Raw genomic sequence first — 23,964 nt, forward strand, 5'->3', positions numbered from 1 at the left:
AAATGCTAGAGTAACAGTACTGCCACTATATTATATACACCTATTGCATATTTTAAAGATAAATTCAAGTTGATGAAGTCGATGGATGGATGGATGGATGGATGGATGGATGGATGGATGGATGGATGGATGGATGGATGGATGCATGGATGGATGGATGTACTCTCGATGACTAGTAGCAGTTGGTGTTCTTGATTAATTGAAATCTGACCCGCCACAGACCTGAAATATTTGATTACAGCATTCATTGTCTGTGTTTTTAGACATACTCTCACGACTTAGATTATAAATTATCAACTTGTAACATGCCTGACTCAACTTTTTTTTTTAACGGTTTGATGTCATGTTAAACATGTTTGGGATTTAATAATATTTAAAAAAAAAACTTCATAGGAAGTCTGCAGATTAATATAAGTAGATATTGTGTAGTTTTATGGTTTGGGCTCTGAGCGCCGCTATTGACCAGAGAGCTGATGAGTTAGGATATATTTATAACCGCACCACCCATGTAATCGTCACATAATATAGTGGAAAAAAGACAGACGACGATCTGGCATTTTTGTGGAGGAGGTTACTTGTAAAACAAAGGTTTCTATCCTCGATATATTTTTCGCTTCTGTCACGGGATTTTACCTCATGATTTGAGCCAGGGATTGTAATTTTGTGGCTTTTTTATTGAACATAAGCTGGAATCTCAGGCTGGCGGAATCAGAACAATGAATCGGCAAGTACTGTTGTTCATCTCTCTCGGTTTCCTAGACGCAGTGTTTGCTCAGGCTACATACTCTATTCTGGAAGAAATGCCAAAAGGGTCATTAGTTGGAAATATCGCTCAAGATTTAGGTATAGAAACGAAACGTTTGATATCAGGTAAAGCTAAAATCTACACCAGGAATAGCAAGGAGTACGTCGAACTGGACCGAGAAAGGGGAGTCCTCCTCGTCAAGGAGAGAATGGATAGAGAGGCACTGTGCACTGAAACCCCGCTCTGTGCTTTACATTTCCAGATTATTTTGGAGAATCCTATGGAATTGTATACTGTCACAGTTGAAATCACTGATCTTAATGACAATGCACCAACCTTTGAGAAAAATGAGATGTCATTCAAAATCAGTGAATCAGCGGTTACCGGCGCAAAATTTGTCTTAGAAAGAGCTGTGGATCTGGATGTTGGTATTAATGATCTCCAGGACTATATCCTGAAACCAAAAGACAATTTTGCTCTTCAGCTGCGCAATAATGCTGATGGAAATAAATACGTAGAGATGGTGTTACAGAAGCCTTTAGACAGAGAAAAACAAGAACATATATCTCTCATATTAACGGCTGTAGATGGAGGAGAGCCGAAAATGTCAGGAACAATGATGATTGTCGTCACTGTTTTAGATGCTAATGATAATGCTCCTGTTTTTACGCAGCAAATATACAAAGCTACAGTAATAGAAAATTCACCCAAAGGAACAGTTGTTGCTAGAGTTACAGCTTCAGATGCAGATGAAGGATCAAACAGTAAAATAACATATTCAGTGACAAACACATTAGACAATGTCAGGAACATATTTAAGGTAAATGAAGAAAACGGTCAAATATCATTGATTGGCGATATAGACTTTGAAAAATCCAAACACTTTCAATTACATTTACTGGCTAGTGATAGTGGAGGACTAACCGATTCGTGCAAAGTAATTGTTGATGTGCAAGATGTAAATGATAACAAACCAGAAATCAGCATAATATCAAAGTCAAACCTAATATCGGAGGATGCTAAACTCAGTACAGTTGTCACAATGGTAAATATTGAGGATCGAGACTCTGGGAGCAATGGGAACGTGAAATGTTTTGTTAGCGAACATACACCATTTACTTTGATATCGTCAACAAATAATTTTTATAGTTTGGTGACAGATAGTGACTTAGACAGAGAGAGGGACTCTGAGTACAATATCACAGTAACATGCTCTGATGAAGGCGTCCCCTCCCTCTCCAGCAGCGTCACTCTCAATTTACAAATCGCTGATGTGAATGACAACTCACCTGCATTTGAGAGGAGCTCATATGAAGCCTACATTGTAGAAAACAACCGACCAGGTGTGTCATTATTCTCAGTGAAAGCTACAGACTCTGACTGGAACCAGAATTCCCGTGTTTCTTACATATTGGAAGATTCATCTGTTAACGGAGTACCAGTCACCTCCTATATTTCAGTTAGTGCTGATAGTGGAGTCATCCATGCAGTACGCTCTTTTGACTACGAGCAACTCAAAGATTTCCAGATCCACATCAAAGCTCAGGATGGAGGTTCTCCTCCACTCAGCAGCAATGTGACTGTGAAAATACTGATCCAGGATCAGAACGATAACCCTCCTCAGGTTCTGTATCCAGTCCTGACTGGTGGCTCTGTGGTGGCTGAAATGGTGCCTCGTTCAGCAGATGTGGGCTATCTGGTCACTAAAGTGGTGGCTGTTGATGTGGACTCTGGACAGAATGCCTGGCTCTCCTATAAACTCCAGAAAACTACAGACAGGGCGCTGTTTGAAGTGGGCTTACAGAATGGAGAAATCAGAACTATCCGCCAAGTCACTGATAAAGATGCTGTGAAACAAAGACTGACTGTTATTGTGGAGGACAACGGACATCCCTCTCGTTCAGCTACAGTCATCGTGAACGTGGCGGTGGCGGACAGTTTCCCTGAAGTTCTGTCGGAGTTTACTGACTTTACACACGATAAGGAGTACAACGACAACCTGACTTTTTACTTAGTGTTGGCTCTGGCTGTAGTCTCCTTCCTCTTCATCACGTGTTTAGTGGTTATTATATCAGTGAAAATCTACAGATGGAGACAGTCTCGAATCCTTTATCACTCCAGCCTCCCTGTGATTCCATATTATCCACCACGTTATTCAGACACTTTGGGGACAGGGACTCTCCCACACGTGTACAATTACGAGATGTGCAGGACGACTGACTCCAGGAAGAGTGACTGTAAGTTCGGGACAGCTAGAAGTCAGAACGTGTTGATAATGGACCCCAGTTGTACAGGAACGATGCAGCGGATACAGACTGAGAAGAGTATCCTGGATGAACCAGATTCTCCTGTAGAGGTCAGTTTTCAATAGATTTACCTCTCAACTTTTTCCCCTTGTAGCAACTAAACAAATAACTGTGTATTCTTTAAGTGTTATTCCTTTACTAATTCAGCACCATGGACAGCTCTCGATTTCCACAGTGCTCAAAAGCTGGGAGTTTTCAAGTGTAACAGTTTTTGTTTCGTACATTTTATTTCTCTCTCTCTCTCGTTATTGCATTCTTTCTCTCTATCATTAATGTTTACATAAAAACGAAACTATGTTAAACTGTCATTTTAAAATCAAACATCAGTTTGACAGATTCAAGCAAAATACATTTGATCGTAGCAAAAAGACATACCCATGCGTATTATTTGTGAAAACCACACCACTGATAATGCAAAGGATCAATTCATCACCGAATTTTGATGAATTGATGTATATATATATATATATATATGTATATGTATATATATTTAAATATATATGTGTGTGTGTGTGTGTGTGTGTGTGTGTGTGTGTGTGTGTGTGTGTGTGTGTGTACACAAATGTAAGATAATATAAATACTCTCTTCCTTCATATATTTATCTTTTCCACACTAAAACACTGCGCAGTTCACAGCACTGAACAGAGAGTGACGCTGTCACCCTTCTTTCTGTTTAAGGTGTGTTTGTTGCAGTTACTCCCCTCTATGTTAACATAATACCCTGGAAAATAGTGGTAGCTTTAACAGTCGGGAGAGCAGCTAAAAAACGGAGCCAGGACTTCACAGTGGGGCTTCCTTATCAAACAGTTTAGGGCCAGCAGTTTTGGGACCGGATATTTATGAACATATTTTCCAACCTGGAGTTTTTTGAAAGATAACAAGGAATTTCAGCTTTTCTTCAAACATGTCGACTGCATTAATGGGATGGCAAGTGCTGTTGTTCTTCTCAGTCCTCTTTGTCAGTGTGCGAGGGCAGGTCAGCTACTCGATTCCCGAGGAAATGGAAAGAGGTGGAATAATAGGTAATATCGCACATGATTTGGGTTTAGGTATTGACCGACTCAAATCCGGTAAAGCTCGCATTTTTACTGGTAATACTGACGAGTATGTAGAGCTGAAGCGAGAAAGAGGGGAGCTTCTTATCAAAAGCAGAATAGACAGAGAATCGCTGTGTGGTCAAACAATGCCCTGCGCAATGCATTTCCAAATGATCCTTGAAAACCCGATGGAATTTTACACAGTGACGATTGAGGTTATGGATATTAACGATAACCCTCCTACATTTGAGAGAGGTGACATTAAATATGAAATCAGTGAATCAGCTGTTCCCGGAGCTCGATTTGTCTTGGAAAAAGCAGTTGATGATGACGTCGGTGTAAACGGGTTGAGCAGCTACACCTTAAACCCGACTGATAATTTCGTTTTGAAAACACTTAGCCAAGGAGATGGCACGAAATATGTTGAAATGGTTTTACAGAAATCGTTAGATCGAGAGAAAAATGAACATTTATCTTTAACACTTACTGCTTTGGATGGAGGTGAACCACAGCTCACAGGGACAATGCAGATTGTCATCACTGTGTTAGACGTAAATGACAATTCACCGGTTTGTTCAAAGCCGGAATATAAAGCAAGTGTTAAAGAAAATGCTCCTGTTGGCACTCTCATAACCACAGTAAAGGCTACAGATAAAGACAAAGGAAACAACGGGAAAATAATGTACACAATTTCGAAAATTGGATCAACAAATATCTTTGAAATGAACTCTGATAGTGGAATATTGTCACTGGCAGGAAACATAGATTATGAAAAAGGGAGGCTATACGAATTATATGTGAAGGTGGTAGATCAGGGAGGATTGTCTGACGCATGTAAGGTAATTGTTGAAGTGATAGATATAAATGATAATCCTCCTTCCATTAACGTGATGTCGAAGTCAAACGCATTGTCTGAAAACGTGAGCCCCGGGACGGTTGTGACAATGCTTAATGTACAAGATCCAGACTCAAATGAAAATGGAAATGTGATTTGTGTTTTAAGCGAAAATGCCCCTTTTAGCATAAAATCCAGGAGCAATATTTTTTTTTCCGTTGTAACAGAAAGTGAATTAGACAGAGAGACAGCGTCTGAGTATAATATGACTGTGACCTGTTTTGATGGAGGAGTGCCCTCCCTCTCCAGCAGCGTTACTCTCAGCGTACAGATCTCTGACGTAAATGACAACGCACCTGTCTTTGAGAAGAGCTCATATGAAGCTTACATTACAGAAAACAACACGCCAGGCGTCTCAATATTCTCGATGAAGGCTAGAGACGCTGACTGGAATCAAAATGCCCGAGTTTCTTACATACTGCAGGATTCATCTGTTAACGGAGTACCAGTCACCTCATATGTGTCTGTTAGTGCTGATAGTGGAGTCATCCATGCAGTGCGCTCTTTTGACTACGAGCAAATCAAAGACTTCCAGTTCGTGGTAAAAGCTCAGGATGGAGGTTCTCCTCCACTCAGCAGCAATGTGACTGTGAAAATACTGATCCAGGATCAGAACGATAACCCTCCTCAGGTTCTGTATCCAGTCGTGACTGGTGGCTCTGTGGTGGCTGAAATGGTGCCTCGTTCAGCAGATGTGGGCTATCTGGTCACTAAAGTGGTGGCTGTTGATGTGGACTCTGGACAGAATGCCTGGCTCTCCTATAAACTCCAGAAAACCACAGACAGGGCGCTGTTTGAAGTGGGCTTGCAGAATGGAGAAATCAGAACTATCCGCCAAGTCACTGATAAAGATGCTGTGAAACAAAGACTGACTGTTATTGTGGAGGACAACGGACATCCCTCTCGTTCAGCTACAGTCATCGTGAACGTGGCGGTGGCGGACAGTTTCCCTGAAGTTCTGTCGGAGTTTACTGATTTTTCACAAGATAAGGAATACAACGAAAACCTAACTTTTTACTTAGTCCTGGCTCTGGCTGTAGTCTCCTTCCTCTTCATCACGTGTTTAGTGGTTATTATATCAGTGAAAATCTACAGATGGAAACAGTCTCGAATCCTGTATCACTCCAGCCTCCCTGTGATTCCATATTATCCACCACGTTACTCGGACACTTTGGGGACAGGGACTCTCCCACACGTGTACAATTACGAGGTGTGCAGGACGACTGACTCCAGAAAGAGTGACTGTAAGTTCGGCGGAGCTGGAAGTCAGAACGTGTTGATAATGGACCCCAGTTCTACAGGAACGATGCAGCGATTACAGACTGAGAAGAGCATCCTGGATGAACCAGACTCTCCTTTAGAGGTTAGATTCCTTTAATTGAATTTTTTTTCAGTGCTTTTATCTTAATTTCTTAATTAAATTTCATTTAACTTGATTGAATATACTGTATTTTCACAAATATATTTTCCGCCATAACGTGTGTTGTTGACTCTCATATTTAATTGCGGTTCTAGTTTTTGTTTTATTTAGTCAATATCTAAATGTTCCTATTTTTCCCATAAAAATACAAATGCTAGAGTAACAGTACTGCCACTATCTTTTATACACCTATTACATATTCTAAAGATAAATTCAAGTTGATTAAGTGGATGGATGGATGGATGGATGGATGGATGGATGGATGGATGGATGGATGGATGGATGGATGGATGGATGGATGGATGGATGGATGGATGGATGGATGGATGGATGGATGGATGTATTCTAGATGACTAGTAGTTTTTACTCTTGATAACTTGAAATCTGGATCCCCCGCCCCCTCCCCCCTCCCCCATTGCATTTCAAGAACTACGTTCACTTTGATTGGATACATTCTTTTGGGGGCTGATACATACTTCTTTTTGTCGAAACTTCTGACAACAAAGATCCAGAAGTTACTCCAGCTTCTGAAACTAATTTAGCATCTTTATTTCTCTTTGTGGACCTGAACTATTTGGTTACAGCATTCTTTGTCTGTCTTTTTAGACATACTCTCATGAGTTAGATTATAAATGATCAACCTGTAACATGCCTGACTCCAATCGTTTAAAAACTGTTTTCTGGCATGTTAAACATGTTCGGGATTTAATTAATATAAAAAACAAACTTCAAAGGAAGTCTGCAGATTAATTTGAGTAGATATTGTGTAGTTTTATGGTTTGGGCTCTGAGCGCCGCTATTGACCAGAGAGCTGATGAGTTAGGATATATTTGTAACCGCACCACCCATGTAATCGTCACATAAGACAGTGGAAAAAAGACAGACGACGATCGGGCATTTTTGTGGAGGAGGATACTTGTACAACAAAGGTTTCTACCCTCGATATCTTTTTCGCTTCTGTCAAGGGATTTTACCTCATGAATTGAGGCAGGGATTGTAATTTTGAGTCTTTTTTTATTGAACATAAGCTGGAACCTCAGGCTGGCGGAATCAGAACAATGAATCGGCAAGTACTGTTGTTCATCTCTCTCGGTTTCCTAGACGCAGTGTTTGCTCAGGCTACATACTCTATTCTGGAAGAAATGCCAAAAGGGTCATTAGTTGGAAATATAGCTCAAGATTTAGGTCTAGAAACGAAACGTTTGATATCAGGTAAAGCTAAAATCTACACCAGGAATAGCAAGGAGTACGTCGAACTGGACCGAGAAAGGGGAGTCCTCCTCGTCAAGGAGAGAATGGATAGAGAGGCACTGTGCACTGAAACACCGCTCTGTGCTTTACATTTTCAGATTATTTTGGAGAATCCTATGGAATTTTATAGCGTCACAGTGGAAATCACTGATCTTAATGACAATGCACCAACCTTTGAAAAAAATGAGATGTCATTCAAAATCAGTGAATCAGCGGTTACCGGCGCAAAATTTGTCTTAGAAAGAGCAGTGGATCTGGATGTTGGTATTAATGATCTCCAGGACTATGTCCTGAAACCAAAAGACAATTTTGCTCTTCAGCTGCGCAATAATGCAGAGGGAAATAAATACGTAGAGATGGTGTTACAGAAGCCTTTAGATAGAGAAAAACAAGAACATATATCTCTCATATTAACGGCTGTAGATGGAGGAGAGCCGAAAATGTCAGGAACAATGATGATTGTAATCACTGTTTTAGATATTAATGATAATGCTCCAGTTTTTACGCAGCAAATATACAAAGCTACGGTTATTGAGAATTCACCTAAAGGAACAATTGTTGCTAGAGTTACAGCCTCAGATGCAGATGAAGGATCAAACAGTAAAATTACATATTCAGTCACAAACACGTTAGACAATGTCAGGAACATATTTAAGGTAAATGAAGAAAACGGTGAAATATCATTGATTGACGATATAGACTTTGAAAAATCCAAACACTTTCAATTACATTTAGTGGCTAGTGATAGTGGAGGACTAACCGATTCTTGCAAAGTAATAGTTGATGTGCAAGATGTGAACGACAACAGACCTGAAATCAGCATAATGTCAAAGTCAAACCTAATATCAGAGGATGCTAAACTCAGTACAGTTGTCACGATGATAAATATTGAGGATAGAGACTCTGGGAGCAATGGGAACGTGAAATGTTTTGTTAGCGAACATACACCATTTACTTTGATATCGTCAACAAATAATTTTTATAGTTTGGTGACAGATAGTGAATTAGACAGAGAGAGGGACTCTGAGTACAATATCACAGTAACATGTTCTGATGAAGGCGTCCCCTCCCTCTCCAGCAGCGTCACTCTCAATTTACAAATCGCTGATGTGAATGACAACTCACCTGCATTTGAGAGGGGCTCATATGAGGCCTATATTGTAGAAAACAACCGACCAGGTGTGTCATTATTCTCAGTGAAAGCTACAGACTCGGACTGGAACCAGAATTCCCGTGTTTCTTACATACTGGAGGATTCCTCCATTAACGGAGTTCCAGTCTCCTCATTTGTGTCTGTTAGTGCTGATAGTGGAGTCATACATGCAGTACGCTCTTTTGACTACGAGCAAATCAAAGATTTCCAGATCCACATCAAAGCTCAGGATGGAGGTTCTCCTCCACTCAGCAGCAATGTGACTGTGAAAATACTGATCCAGGATCAGAACGATAACCCTCCTCAGGTTCTGTATCCAGTCCTGACTGGTGGCTCTGTGGTGGCTGAAATGGTGCCTCGTTCAGCAGATGTGGGCTATCTGGTCACTAAAGTGGTGGCTGTTGATGTGGACTCTGGGCAGAATGCCTGGCTCTCCTATAAACTCCAGAAAACCACAGACAGGGCGCTGTTTGAAGTGGGCTTACAGAATGGAGAAATCAGAACTATCCGCCAAGTCACTGATAAAGATGCTGTGAAACAAAGACTGACTGTTATTGTGGAGGACAACGGACATCCCTCTCGTTCAGCTACAGTCATCGTGAACGTGGTGGTGGCGGACAGTTTCCCTGAAGTTCTGTCGGAGTTTACTGACTTTACACAAGATAAGGAGTACAATGACAACCTGACTTTTTACCTAGTGCTGGCTCTGGCTGTAGTCTCCTTCCTGTTCATCACGTGTTTAGTGGTTATTATATCAGTGAAAATCTACAGATGGAGACAGTCTCGAATCATGTATCACTCCAGCCTTCCTGTGATTCCATATTATCCACCACGTTACTCGGACACTTTGGGGACAGGGACTCTCCCACACGTGTACAATTACGAGGTGTGCAGGACGACTGATTCCAGGAAGAGTGACTGTAAGTTCGGCGGAGCTGGAAGTCAGAACGTGTTAATAATGGACCCCAGTTGTACAGGAACGATGCAGCGGATACAGACTGAGAAGAGCATCCTGGATGAACCAGATTCTCCTGTAGAGGTCAGTTTCTAATAGATTTAACTCTCAACGTTTTCCCCTTGTAGCAACTAAACAAATAACTGTCTATTCTTTAAGTTTTGTTCCTTGACTAATTCAGCACCAAGGACAGCTCTCGATTTCCACAGTGCTCAAAAGCTGGGAGTTTTCAAGTGTAACATTTTTTTTTCGTACATTTTATTTATCTCTCTCTCTCTCTCTCTCTCTCTCTCTCTCTCTCTCTCTCTCTCGTTCTCGCAGTCTTTCTCTCTATCATTAATGTTTACTTAAAAGGGCAACTATGTAAACATGTCATTTTAAAATGAAATACCAGTTTGACAGATTCAAGCAAAATAGCTTTGTTTGAAACAAAATACATACCTTTGCGTATTATTTTTGAAAACCGCACCACTGACAATGCAAAGGATCAATTCATCACGGAATTTGATGAATTGTTATATGTGTGTGTGGGTGTGTGTTTGTGTACTGTATGTACAAATGTAATATGATATAAATACTCTCTTCCTTCATATATTTATTTTTTCCACACTAAAACACTGCGCAGTTCATAGCACTGAACAGAGAGTGACGCTGTCACCCTTCTTTCTGTTGAAGGTGTGTTTGTTGCAGTTACTCCCCTCTATGTTAACATAATGCCCTGGAAAATAGTGGTAGCTTTAACAGTCGGGAGTGCAGCTAAAAAACGGAGCCAGGACTTCACAATGGGGCTACCTTGTCACACAGTTTAGGACCAGCAGTTTTGGGAACGGATATTCATTTTCCAACCTGGAGTTTTTTGAAAGATACAAGGAATTTCAGCTTTTCTTCAAACATGTCGACTGCATTAATGGGATGGCAAGTGCTGTTGTTCTTCTCAGTCCTCTTTGTCAGTGTGCGAGGGCAGGTCAGCTACTCGATTCCCGAGGAAATGGAAAGAGGTGGAATAATAGGTAATATCGCACATGATTTGGGTTTAGGTATTGACCGACTCAAGTCCGGTAAAGCTCGCATTTTTACTGGTAATAGTGACGAGTATGTAGAGCTGAAGCGAGAAAGAGGGGAGCTGCTTATCAAAAGCAGAATAGACAGAGAATCGCTGTGTGGTCAAACAATGCCCTGCGCAATGCATTTCCAAATGATCCTTGAAAACCCGATGGAATTTTTCACAGTGACGATTGAGGTAATGGATATTAACGATAACCCTCCTACATTTGAGAGAGGTGACATTAAATATGAAATCAGTGAATTAGCTGATCCCGGAGCTCGATTTGTCTTGGAAAAAGCAGTTGATGATGACGTCGGTGTAAACGGTTTGAGCAGCTACACCTTAAACCCGACTGATCATTTCGTTTTGAAAACACTTAGCCAAGGAGATGGTACGAAACATGTTGAAATGGTTTTACAGAAATCGTTAGATCGAGAGAAAAGTGAGCATTTATCTTTAACACTGACTGCTTTGGATGGAGGTGAACCACAGCTCACAGGGACCATGCAGATTCTAATCACTGTGTTAGACGCAAATGACAATTCACCGGTTTGTTCGAAGCCAGAATATAAAGCAAGTGTTAAAGAAAATGCTCCTGTTGGCACTCTCATAACCACAGTAAAGGCTACAGATAAAGACAAAGGAAACAACGGGAAAATAATGTACACAATTTCGAAAATTGGATCAACAAATATCTTTGAAATGAACTCTGATACTGGAATATTGTCACTGGCAGGAAACATAGATTATGAAAAAGGGAGACTATACGAATTATATGTGAAGGTGGTAGATCAGGGAGGATTGTCCGACGCATGTAAGGTAATTGTTGAAGTGATAGATATAAATGATAATCCTCCGTCCATTAACGTGATGTCGAAGTCAAATGCATTGTCTGAAAACGTGAGCCCCGGGACGGTTGTGACAATGCTTAACGTACAAGATCCAGACTCAAATGAAAATGGAAATGTGATTTGTGTTTTAAGCGAAAATGCCCCTTTTAGCATAAAATCAAGGAGCAATCTTTTTTTTTCCGTTGTAACAGAAAGTGAATTAGACAGAGAGACAGCGTCTGAGTATAATATGACTGTGACCTGTTTTGATGGAGGAGTGCCCTCCCTCTCCAGCAGCGTTACTCTCAGCGTACAGATCTCTGACGTAAATGACAACGCACCTGTCTTTGAGAAGAGCTCATATGAAGCTTACATTGCAGAAAACAACGCGCCAGGCGTCTCAATATTCTCAATGAAGGCTAGAGACGCTGACTGGAATCAAAATGCCCGAGTTTCTTACATACTGCAGGATTCATCTGTTAACGGAGTACCAGTCACCTCATTTGTGTCTGTTAGTGCTGATAGTGGAGTCATACATGCAGTGCGCTCTTTTGACTACGAGCAAATCAAAGAGTTCCAGTTCGTGGTAAAAGCTCAAGATGGAGGCTCTCCTCCACTCAGCAGCAACGTGACTATGAAAATACTGATCCAGGATCAGAACGATAACCCTCCTCAGGTTCTGTATCCAGTCCTGACTGGTGGCTCTGTGGTGGCTGAAATGGTGCCTCGTTCAGCAGATGTGGGCTATCTGGTCACTAAAGTGGTGGCTGTTGATGTGGACTCTGGACAGAATGCCTGGCTCTCCTATAAACTCCAGAAAACCACAGACAGGGCGCTGTTTGAAGTGGGCTTACAGAATGGAGAAATCAGAACTATCCGCCAAGTCACTGATAAAGATGCTGTGAAACAAAGACTGACTGTTATTGTGGAGGACAACGGACATCCCTCTCGTTCAGCTACAGTCATCGTGAACTTGGCAGTGGCGGACAGTTTCCCTGAAGTTCTGTCGGAGTTTACTGACTTTTCACAAGATAAGGAATACAACGAAAACCTAACTTTTTACTTAGTGCTGGCTCTGGCTGTAGTCTCCTTCCTCTTCATCACGTGTTTAGTGGTTATTATATCAGTGAAAATCTACAGATGGAGACAGTCTCGAATCCTGTATCACTCCAGCCTCCCTGTGATTCCATATTATCCACCACGTTACTCGGACACTTTGGGGACAGGGACTCTCCCACACGTGTACAATTACGAGGTGTGCAGGACGACTGACTCCAGGAAGAGTGACTGTAAGTTCGGTGGAGCTGGTAGTCAGAACGTGTTAATAATGGACCCCAGTTGTACAGGAACGATGCAACGATTGCAGACTGAGAAGAGCATCCTGGATGAACCCGACTCTCCTTTAGAGGTTAGAATCCTTTAATTCAATGTTTTTCAGTACTTTTTTCTTAATGTATTAATTAAATGGCATTTGACTTGATTGAATATATTTTCACAAATATATTTTCCGCAATAAGGAGTGTTGTTGACTCTCATTTAATTACGGTTCTTTTTGTTTTATTTAGTCAAGATCTATAATCTCCTCTTTTTTCCCATGGAAATACAAATGCTAGAGTAACAGTACTGCCACTATCCTTTATACACGTATTACGTATTCTAAGCATAAATTCAAGTTGATGAAGTCGATGGATGGATGTATTCTAGATGATTAGTAGCAGTTTTTACTCTCGATAACTTGAAATCTGGATCCCCCGCCCCCTCCCCCCCCCCCCCCATTGCATTTCAAGAACTACGTTCACTTTGATTGGATACATTCTTTTGGGGGCTGATATTTTACATATACATACTTCTTTTTGTCGAAACTTCTGACAACCAAGATCCAGAAGTTACTCCAGCTTCTGAAACTAATTTAAAATCTGTATTTCTCCTTTGTGGATCTGAAATATTTGGTTACAGCATTCTTTGTCTGTGTTTTTAGACATATTCTCACGACTTAGATTATAAATTATCAACCTGTAACATGTCTGACTCCAATCGTTTAAAAACTGTTTTCTGTCATGTTAAACATGTGCGGGATTTAATTAATATAAAAAAAAACTTCAAAGGAAGTCTGCAGATTAATTTGAGTAGATATTGTGCAGTTTTATGTTTTGGACTCTGAGCGCCGCTATTGACCAGAGAGCTGATGAGTTAGGATATATTTGTAACCGCACCACCCATGTAATCGTCACATAATACAGTGGAAAAAAGACAGACGACGATCGGGCATTTTTGTGGAGAAGGATATGTAAAACAAAGGTTTCTACCCTCGATATATTTTTCGCTTCTGTCACGGAATTTTACCTCATGAATTGAGGCAGGGATTGTAATTTTGTGTCTTTTTTATTGAACATAAGCTGGAACCTCAGCCTGGCGGAATCAGAACAATGAATCGGCAAGTACTGTTGTTCATCTCTCTCGGTTTCCTAGACGCAGTGTTTGCTCAGGCTACATACTCTATTCTGGAAGAAATGCCAAAAGGGTCATTAGTTGGAAATATAGCTCAAGATTTAGGTCTAGAAACGAAACGTTTGATATCAGGTAAAGCTAAAATCTACACCAGGAATAGCAAGGAGTACGTCGAACTGGACCGAGAAAGGGGAGTCCTCCTCGTCAAGGAGAGAATGGATAGAGAGGCACTGTGCACTGAAACCCCACTCTGTGCTTTACATTTTCAGATTATTTTGGAGAATCCTATGGAATTGTATAGTGTCACAGTGGAAATCACTGATCTTAATGACAATGCACCAACCTTTGAAAAAAATGAGATGTCATTCAAAATAAGTGAATCAGCGGTTACGGGCGCAAAATTTGTCTTAGAAAGAGCTGTGGATCTTGATGTTGGTATTAATGATCTCCAGGACTATGTCCTGAAACCAAAAGACAATTTTGCTCTTCAGCTGCGCAATAATGCTGATGGAAATAAATACGTAGAGATGGTGTTACAGAAGCCTTTAGACAGAGAAAAACAAGAACATATATCTCTCATATTAACGGCTGTAGATGGAGGAGAGCCGAAAATGTCAGGAACAATGATGATTGTAATCACTGTTTTAGATATTAATGATAATGCTCCAGTTTTTACACAGCAAATATACAAAGCTACAGTAATAGAAAATTCACCCAAAGGAACAATTGTTTCTAGAGTTACAGCTTCAGATGCAGATGAAGGATCAAACAGTAAAATAACCTATTCAGTGACAAACACGTTAGACAATGTCAGGAATGTATTTAAGGTAAATGAACAAAACGGTCGAATATCATTGATTGGCGATGTAGACTTTGAAAAATCAAAACACTTTCAATTACATTTACTGGCTAGTGATAGTGGAGGATTAACCGATTCGTGCAAAGTAATTGTTGATTTGCAAGATGTAAATGATAACAAACCAGAAATCAGCATAATATCAAAGTCAAACCTAATATCGGAGGATGCTAAACTCAGTACAGTTGTCACGATGATAAATATTGAGGATCGAGACGCTGGAAGCAATGGGAACGTGAAATGTTTTATTAGCGAACATACACCATTTACTTTGACATCGTCAACAAATAATTTTTATAGTTTGGTGACCGATAGTGAATTAGACAGAGAGAGGGATTCTGAGTACAATATCACAGTAACCTGCTCTGATGAAGGCGTCCCCTCCCTCTCCAGCAGCGTCACTCTCAATTTACAAATCGCTGATGTGAATGACAACTCACCTGCATTTGAGAGGAGCTCATATGAAGCCTACATTGTAGAAAACAACCGACCAGGTGTGTCAATATTCTCAGTGAAAGCTATAGACTCGGACTGGAACCAGAATTCCCGTGTTTCTTACATATTGGAAGAGTCATCTGTTAACGGAGTTCCAGTCTCCTCATATGTGTCTGTTAGTGCTGATAGTGGAGTCATACATGCAGTACGCTCTCTTGACTACGAGCAAATCAAAGATTTCCAGTTCCACATCAAAGCTCAGGATGGAGGTTCTCCTCCACTCAGCAGTAATGTGACTGTGAAAATACTGATCCAGGATCAGAACGATAACCCTCCTCAGGTTCTGTATCCAGTCCTGACTGGTGGCTCTGTGGTGGCTGAAATGGTGCCTCGTTCAGCAGATGTGGGCTATCTGGTCACTAAAGTGGTGGCTGTTGATGTGGACTCTGGACAGAATGCCTGGCTCTCCTATAAACTCCAGAAAACCACAGACAGGGCGCTGTTTGAAGTGGGCTTACAGAATGGAGAAATCAGAACTATCCGCCAAGTCACTGATAAAGATGCTGTGAAACAAAGACTGACTGTTATTGTGGAGGACAACGGACATCCCTCTCGTTCAGCTACAGTCATCGTGAACGTGGTGGTGGCGGACAGTTTCCCTGAAGTTCTGTCGGAGTTTACTGACCTTTCACAGGACAAGGAGTACAACGACAACCTGACTTTTTACTTAGTGCTGGCTCTGGCTGTAGTCTCCTTCCTCTTCATCACGTCTTTAGTGGTTATTATATCAGTGAAAATCTACAGATGGCGACAGTCTCGAATCCTGTATCACTCCAGCCTCCCTGTGATTCCATATTATCCACCACGTTATTCGGACACTTTGGGGACAGGGACTCTCCCACATGTGTACAATTACGAGGTGTGCAGGACGACTGACTCCAGGAAGAGTGACTGTAAGTTCGGGACAGCTAGAAGTCAGAACGTGTTGATAATGGACCCCAGCTCTACAGGAACGATGCAGCGATTGCAGACTGAGAAGAGCATCCTGGATGAACCCGACTCTCCTTTAGAGGTTAGAATGGTTTTCTTTTCTGTATTAAAATGGGTTTACCTTCATATGACAAAATTCCCTTTATATCAAATTCACAGAAGACGGTTTCCGTTTTTTCTTTCTTTCTTTCTTTCTTTCTTTCTTTCTTTCTTTCTTTCTTTCTTTCTTTCTTTCTTTAACTTGCTTGATCAAGTAAAGACATGACGTATTCATAGCTTTTTTTCCAATTAGATACAACACATCTTATATCTATCTATACCCTCGTGGCCTCATCCTGTACTTTAACTACAGCTTTTTTTATTGATAAAACTCCAAATCATCTTATTACGTCAAATAGTTTCTTACCCGTTCTTCATCTCAGTCGACTTATAGATTCTATTGGAATTTTTGTCATTATCTTCCCCATACCAAACTAAATAATTAATTTAAAGGACAGTCTCTTATATATTTGTTTTGTTATTATCATTTGTATTATCAAATTGTCCGTTTTTAAAATCAAAATGTGTGCATGAAAATTACGTTGACGACAATCGTGAATATCATTTTAATATTTTATTGTAACTTTCAGTAATATATTTTTTTATATGTTACAAAACAGTACTTATGGGGTATGCTTATACTATGCAGTTTTATAGCTTGGACTCTTAGGGCCGCTGTTGACCACAGTGTTGATAGCTGACAATATATTGGTAGCGCCACCACCCACGTAACATCCACACAGTGGAAAGAGACGGATAACCGTCCGTGGGATTTCATAGAAAAAGACTGTTTAAAAGGAGCGAAAGCGGTCTCTACTTTCCCGTGACTTTTCTCTGTGGAGTTTTATAATTTGTTGTTCATTTCAGCATCCAATTTGTTTCATTGTGGAACCTATTTCAGTGATTATACTGGAAAATCATAGCGGAGATTCAGAACAATGGATAGGCAAGTACTTTTTTTCATATTTCTCCTCCGGCTGGATTCAGCATATGCGCAGGCAAGCTACTCTATTCCAGAGGAAATGCCCAAAGGATCATTAATTGGAAACATTGCGAATGATTTGGGGTTAGAGAAAAAACGTTTCATATCAGGCAAAGCAAAGACTTATTCCCGGAGCAACGAGGAGTACGTCGAGTTAAACAGAGAAAAGGGAGTCCTCCTCGTCAAGGAGAGAATCGACAGAGAGGCCCTGTGTACTGAGACAGAGCTTTGTGCTTTACATTTCCAGATTCTTTTGGAGAATCCGATGGAATTTTATACAGTCACAGTCGAGATCACAGACATAAATGATAATGCACCATCCTTTGAAAAAAGTGAGATCATTTTCAAGATTAGCGAGTTAGCAATAGCAGGGTCAAAATTTTCGTTAGAAAAGGCTGTGGATCTCGATGTCGGAATTAATGGTGTTCAAAGATATGAATTAAAACCAAAAGACAATTTCTCTCTGAAGCTGCACAATAACGCAGATGGAAATAAAAACGTCGAGATGGTGTTACACAAGCCGTTAGACAGAGAAAAACAAGAGCAGATATCGCTTGTGTTAACGGCTGTAGATGGAGGAGAGCCGCAGATGTCAGGAACGATGATGATTGTCATCACTGTTTTAGACGTTAATGATAATGCTCCAGTTTTTACGCAGCAAATATACAAAACTACAGTTATTGAGAATTCGCCTAAAGGAACAGTTGTTGCTACAGTTACTGCTTCAGATGAAGATGAAGGTTCTAACAGTCAGATAACATATTCAATTACAACTACATTGGGAAATGTCCGAAAAATGTTTGAAATAAACAGTGTAAATGGTGATGTTACTTTAATAGGAAATATTGACTATGAAAAGTCTAAACACTACCAAATCAACATAGGTGCAACTGATGATGGGGGACTCACGGATTCGTGCAAGTTAATCATTGATTTGCAAGATATAAATGATAACAAACCTGAAATCAATATAATGTCGAAATCAAATGTTGTTTCTGAAGATGCGGCACCCAATACCGTTGTCACGATGATTAATATTGACGATATAGATTCGGGAGACAACGGAAGGGTGAAATGCTTTATCAGCGAAAATATACCTTTTCTTTTAACATCATCAACAAATAATTTTTATACTTTAGTGACAGGCAGTGAATTGGACAGAGAGACCACATTTGACTATAATATCACAGTGACCTGTTTTGATGAGGGAGTGCCCTCTCTCTCTAGCAGCGTTGCCTTCACCTTATTGATCTCTGACGTAAATGACAACAAACCTGTCTTTGAGAGGAGCTTATATGAAGCATATATTATAGAAAACAACACACCTGGTGTGTCTTTTTTCACGGTGAAGGCCACAGACGCTGACTGGAACCAGAATTCCCGTGTTTCTTACATACTGGAGGACTCCTCTATTAACGGAGTTCCAGTCTCCTCATATGTGTCTGTTAGTGCTGATAGTGGAGTCATACATGCAGTACGCTCTTTTGACTACGAGCAGATCAAAGATTTCCAGATCCACATCAAAGCTCAGGATGGAGGTTCTCCTCCACTCAGCAGCAATGTGACTGTGAAAATACGGATCCAGGATCAGAACGATAACCCTCCTCAGGTTCTGTATCCAGTCCTGACTGGTGGCTCTGTGGTGGCTGAAATGGTGCCTCGTTCAGCAGATGTGGGCTATCTGGTCACTAAAGTGGTGGCTGTTGATGTGGACTCTGGACAGAATGCCTGGCTCTCCTATAAACTCCAGAAAACCACAGACAGGGCACTGTTTGAAGTGGGCTTACAGAATGGAGAAATCAGAACTATCCGCCAAGTCACTGATAAAGATGCTGTGAAAAAAAGACTGACTGTTATCGTGGAGGACAACGGACATCCCTCTCGTTCAGCTACAGTCATCGTGAACGTGGCGGTGGCGGACAGTTTCCCTGAAGTTCTGTCGGAGTTTACTGATTTTACACAAGATAAGGAGTACAATGACAACCTGACTTTTTACTTGGTGTTGGCTCTGGCTGTAGTTTCCTTCCTCTTCATCACGTGTTTAGTGGTTATTATATCAGTGAAAATCTACAGATGGAGACAGTCTCGAATCCTGTATCACTCCAGCCTCCCTGTGATTCCATATTATCCTCCACGTTACTCGGACACTTTGGGGACAGGAACTCTCCCACATGTTTACAATTACGAGGTGTGCAGGACGACTGACTCCAGAAAGAGTGACTGTAAGTTCGGCGGAGCTGGAAGTCAGAACGTGTTGATAATGGACCCCAGTTGTACTGGAACGATGCAGCGATTACAGACTGAGAAGGGCATCCTGGATGAACCAGATTCTCCTGTAGAGGTCAGTTTCTATTAGATTTAACTCTCAACGTTTTCCCCTTGCAGCAACTAAACAAATAACTGTCTATTCTTTAAGTTTTGTTCCTTGACTAATTCAGCACCAAGGACAGCTCTCGATTTCCACAGTGCTCAAAAGCTGGGAGTTTTCAAGTGTAACATTTTTTTTCGTACATTTTATTTCTCTCTCTCTCTCTCTCTCTCGTTCTCGCATTCTTTCTCTCTATCATTAATGTTTACTTAAAATGGCAACTATCTAAACATGTCATTTTAAAATCAAATACCAGTTTGACAGATTCAAGCTAAATAGATTTGTTTGAAACAAAATACATACCTTTGCGTATTATTTTTGAAAACCAGACCACTGATAATGCAAAGGATCAATTCATAACGGAATTTTGATGAATTGTTATATGTGTGTGTGGGTGTGTGTTTGTGTACTGTATGTACAAATGTAATATAATATAAATACTCTCTTCCTTCATATATTAATTTTTTCCACACTAAAACACTGCGCAGTTCACAACACTGAACAGAGAGTGACGCTGTCACCCTTCTTTCTGTTGAAGGTGTGTTTGTTGCAGTTACTCCCCTCTATGTTAACATAATACCCTGGAAAATAGTGGTAGCTTTAACAGTCGGGAGAGCAGCTAAAAAACGGAGCCAGGACTTCACAATGGGGCTTCCTTGTCACACAGTTTAGGACCAGCAGTTTTGGGACCGGATATTTATACACATATTTTCCAACCTGGAGTTTTTTGAAAGATAACAAGGAATTTCAGCTTTTCTTCAAACATGTCGACTGCGTTAATGGGATGGCAAGTGCTGTTGTTCTTCTCAGTCCTCTTTGTCAGTGTGCAAGGGCAGGTCAGCTACTCGATTCCCGAGGAAATGGAAAGAGGTGGAATAATAGGTAATATCGCACATGATTTGGGTTTAGGTATTGACCGACTCAAGTCCGGTAAAGCTCGCATTTTTACTGGTAATACTGACGAGTATGTAGAGCTGAAGCGAGAAAGAGGGGAGCTTCTTATCAAAAGCAGAATAGACAGAGAATCGTTGTGTGGTCAAACAATGCCCTGCGCAATGCATTTTCAAATGATCCTTGAAAACCCGATGGAATTTTTCACAGTGACGATTGAGGTAATGGACATTAACGATAACCCTCCTACATTTGAGAGAGGTGACATTAAATATGAAATCAGTGAATCAGCTGTTCCCGGAGCTCGATTTGTCTTGGAAAAAGCAGTTGATGATGACGTCGGTGTAAACGGGTTGAGCAGCTACACCTTAAACCCGACTGATCATTTCGTTTTGAAAACACTTAGCCAAGGAGATGGCACGAAATATGTTGAAATGGTTTTACAGAAATCGTTAGATCGAGAGAAAAATGAACATTTATCTTTAACACTTACTGCTTTGGATGGAGGTGAACCACAGCTCACAGGGACAATGCAGATTCTCATCACTGTGTTAGACGTAAATGACAATTCACCGGTTTGTTCAAAGCCGGAATATAAAGCAAGTGTTAAAGAAAATGCTCCTGTTGGCACTCTCATAACCACAGTAAAGGCTACAGATAAAGACAAAGGAAACAACGGGAAAATAATGTACACAATTTCGAAAATTGGATCAACAAATATCTTTGAAATGAACTCTGATAGTGGAATATTGTCACTGGCAGGAAACATAGATTATGAAAAAGGGAGGCTATACGAATTATATGTGAAGGTGGTAGATCAGGGAGGATTGTCTGACGCATGTAAGGTAATTGTTGAAGTGATAGATATAAATGATAATCCTCCGTCCATTAACGTGATGTCGAAATCAAACGCATTGTCTGAAAACGTGAGCCCCGGGACGGTTGTGACCATGCTTAATGTACAAGATCCAGACTCAAATGAAAATGGAAATGTGATTTGTGTTTTAAGCGAAAATGCCCCTTTTAGCATAAAATCAAGGAGCAATATTTTTTTTTCCGTTGTAACAGAAGGTGAATTAGACAGAGAGACAGCGTCTGATTATAATATGACTGTGACCTGTTTTGATGGAGGAGTGCCCTCCCTCTCCAGCAGCGTTACTCTCAGCGTACAGATCTCTGACGTAAATGACAACGCACCTGTCTTTGAGAAGAGCTCATATGAAGCCTACATTACAGAAAACAACACGCCAGGCGTCTCAATATTCTCGATGAAGGCTAGAGACGCTGACTGGAATCAAAATGCCCGAGTTTCTTACATACTGCAGGATTCATCTGTTAACGGAGTACCAGTCTCCTCATTTGTGTCTGTTAGTGCTGATAGTGGAGTCATCCATGCAGTACGCTCTTTTGACTACGAGCAGATCAAAGACTTCCAGTTCGTGGTAAAAGCTCAGGATGGAGGTTCTCCTCCACTCAGCAGCAATGTGACTGTGAAAATACTGATCCAGGATCAGAACGATAACCCTCCTCAGGTTCTGTATCCAGTCCTGACTGGTGGCTCTGTGGTGGCTGAAATGGTGCCTCGTTCAGCAGATGTGGGCTATCTGGTCACTAAAGTGGTGGCTGTTGATGTGGACTCTGGACAGAATGCCTGGCTCTCCTATAAACTCCAGAAAACCACAGACAGGGCGCTGTTTGAAGTGGGCTTACAGAATGGAGAAATCAGAACTATCCGCCAAGTCAATGATAAAGATGCTGTGAAACAAAGACTGACTGTTATTGTGGAGGACAACGGACATCCCTCTCGTTCAGCTACAGTCATCGTGAACGTGGCGGTGGCGGACAGTTTCCCTGAAGTTCTGTCAGAGTTTACTGATTTTTCACAAGATAAGGAATACAACGAAAACCTAACTTTTTACTTAGTCCTGGCTCTGGCTGTAGTCTCCTTCCTCTTCATCACGTGTTTAGTGGTTATTATATCCGTGAAAATCTACAGATGGAGACAGTCACGAATCCTGTATCACTCCAGCCTCCCTGTGATTCCATATTATCCACCACGTTACTCGGATACCTTGGGGACAGGGACACTCCCACACGTGTACAATTACGAGGTGTGCAGGACGACTGACTCCAGGAAAAGTGACTGTAAGTTCGGGACAGCTAGAAGTCAGAACGTGTTGATAATGGACCCCAGTTCTACAGGAACTATGCAGCGATTGCAGACTGAGAAGAGCATCCTGGATGAACCCGACTCTCCTTTAGAGGTTAGAATGGTTTTCTTTTCTGTATTAAAATGGGTTCACCTTCATATGACAAAATTCCCTTTATATCAAATTCACAGAAGACGGTTTCCGTTTTCAGATGATTGGATGTTTTTCACAATGTGGTAGTATTCAACATATTACACGTTTATTTATGATGGATTATTATTCAACTATTATTGTAATATCTTTCTTTCTTTCTTTCTTTCTTTCTTTCTTTCTTTCTTTCTTTCTTTCTTTCTTTCTTTCTTTCTTTCTTTCTTTCTTTCTTTCTTTCTTTCTTTCTTTCTTTCTTTCTTTCTTTCTTTCTTTCTTTCTTTCACTTGCTTGATCAAGTAAAGACATGACGCATTCATAGCTTTTTTTCCCAATTAGATACAACACATCTTATATCTATCTATACCCTTGAGGCCTCATGCTGTACTTTAACTAGAGCATTTTTATCGATAAATTCCAAATCATCTTATTACGTCAAATCATTTCTTATCCGTTCTTCATCTCATTCGACTTATAGTTTCTATTGGAATTTTTGTCATTAATTTTCCCATACCAAGCTGAATAATTAATGTAAACTACAGTCTGTTATATGGTCCTTTTGTTATTATCATTTGTGTTATCAAATTGTCAGTTTTTAAAATCAAAATGTTTGCATGCAAATTACGTTGACGACAAATCCTGAATATCATTTTAATATTTTATTGTAACTTTCAGTAATATTTTTTTGTATGTTCCAAAACAGTTCTTATGGAGTATGCTTATACTATGCAGTTTTATAGCTTGGACTCTTAGGGCCGCTGTTGACCACAGTGTTGATAGCTGACAATATATTTGTAGCGCCACCACCCACATAACATCCACACAGTGGAAACAGACAGATAACCGTCCGTGGGATTTCATAGAAAAAGACTGTTTAAAAGGATCGAAAGCGGTCTCTACTTTCCCGTGACTTTTCTCTGTGGAGTTTAATAATTAGCTGTTCATTTCAGCATCGAATTTTTTTCATTGTGGAACCTATTTCAGTGATTATACTGGAAAATTATAGCGGAGATTCAGAAC

General features: G+C 40.6%; 4 protein-coding genes across 22 annotated transcripts in view; all 4 read left to right on the forward strand.

Annotated features, from left to right (window-relative positions):
* The window catches only part of LOC133446996 (protocadherin gamma-C5-like), a 320,234-nt gene that overhangs the window by 183,035 nt on the left and 113,235 nt on the right, over positions 1-23,964 (forward strand). Inside the window, exon 1 of one of the 19 annotated variants that reach the window (XM_061725349.1) lies at positions 7,318-9,847. The exons of 17 other annotated variants lie outside the window; for them this stretch is intronic. In XM_061725349.1, coding sequence (XP_061581333.1) covers positions 7,463-9,847 — 2,385 coding nt within the window. In that variant the 5' untranslated portion in view covers positions 7,318-7,462. Of the gene's footprint in view, positions 1-7,317; positions 9,848-20,465; positions 22,912-23,964 lie in introns of those variants that run through there. One more of the 19 variants, XM_061725345.1, reaches the window with a different exon arrangement.
* On the forward strand, positions 710-3,116 carry LOC133447735 (protocadherin gamma-A7-like). Its single transcript, XM_061726462.1, has 2 exons — positions 710-1,045; positions 2,333-3,116. The coding sequence occupies exons 1-2, from the start codon at positions 717-719 to the stop codon at positions 3,114-3,116; spliced, it is 1,113 nt and encodes a 370-aa protein (XP_061582446.1). The 5' UTR covers positions 710-716.
* Positions 10,409-13,098, forward strand: LOC133447577 (protocadherin beta-16-like). Its single transcript, XM_061726287.1, has one exon. It carries the CDS (start codon positions 10,656-10,658, stop codon positions 13,059-13,061), a length of 2,406 nt encoding a protein of 801 aa, XP_061582271.1. The 5' UTR covers positions 10,409-10,655; the 3' UTR covers positions 13,062-13,098.
* LOC133447736 (protocadherin gamma-A2-like) lies at positions 13,895-17,088 on the forward strand. The gene is made up of 2 exons (XM_061726463.1): positions 13,895-16,470; positions 17,077-17,088. Exons 1-2 carry the CDS (start codon positions 14,065-14,067, stop codon positions 17,086-17,088), a joined length of 2,418 nt encoding a protein of 805 aa, XP_061582447.1. The 5' UTR covers positions 13,895-14,064.

Source organism: Cololabis saira, chromosome 7 (genome assembly GCF_033807715.1).
Source record: "Cololabis saira isolate AMF1-May2022 chromosome 7, fColSai1.1, whole genome shotgun sequence".
In the NCBI taxonomy this organism is placed as follows: domain Eukaryota; kingdom Metazoa; phylum Chordata; class Actinopteri; order Beloniformes; family Belonidae; genus Cololabis; species Cololabis saira.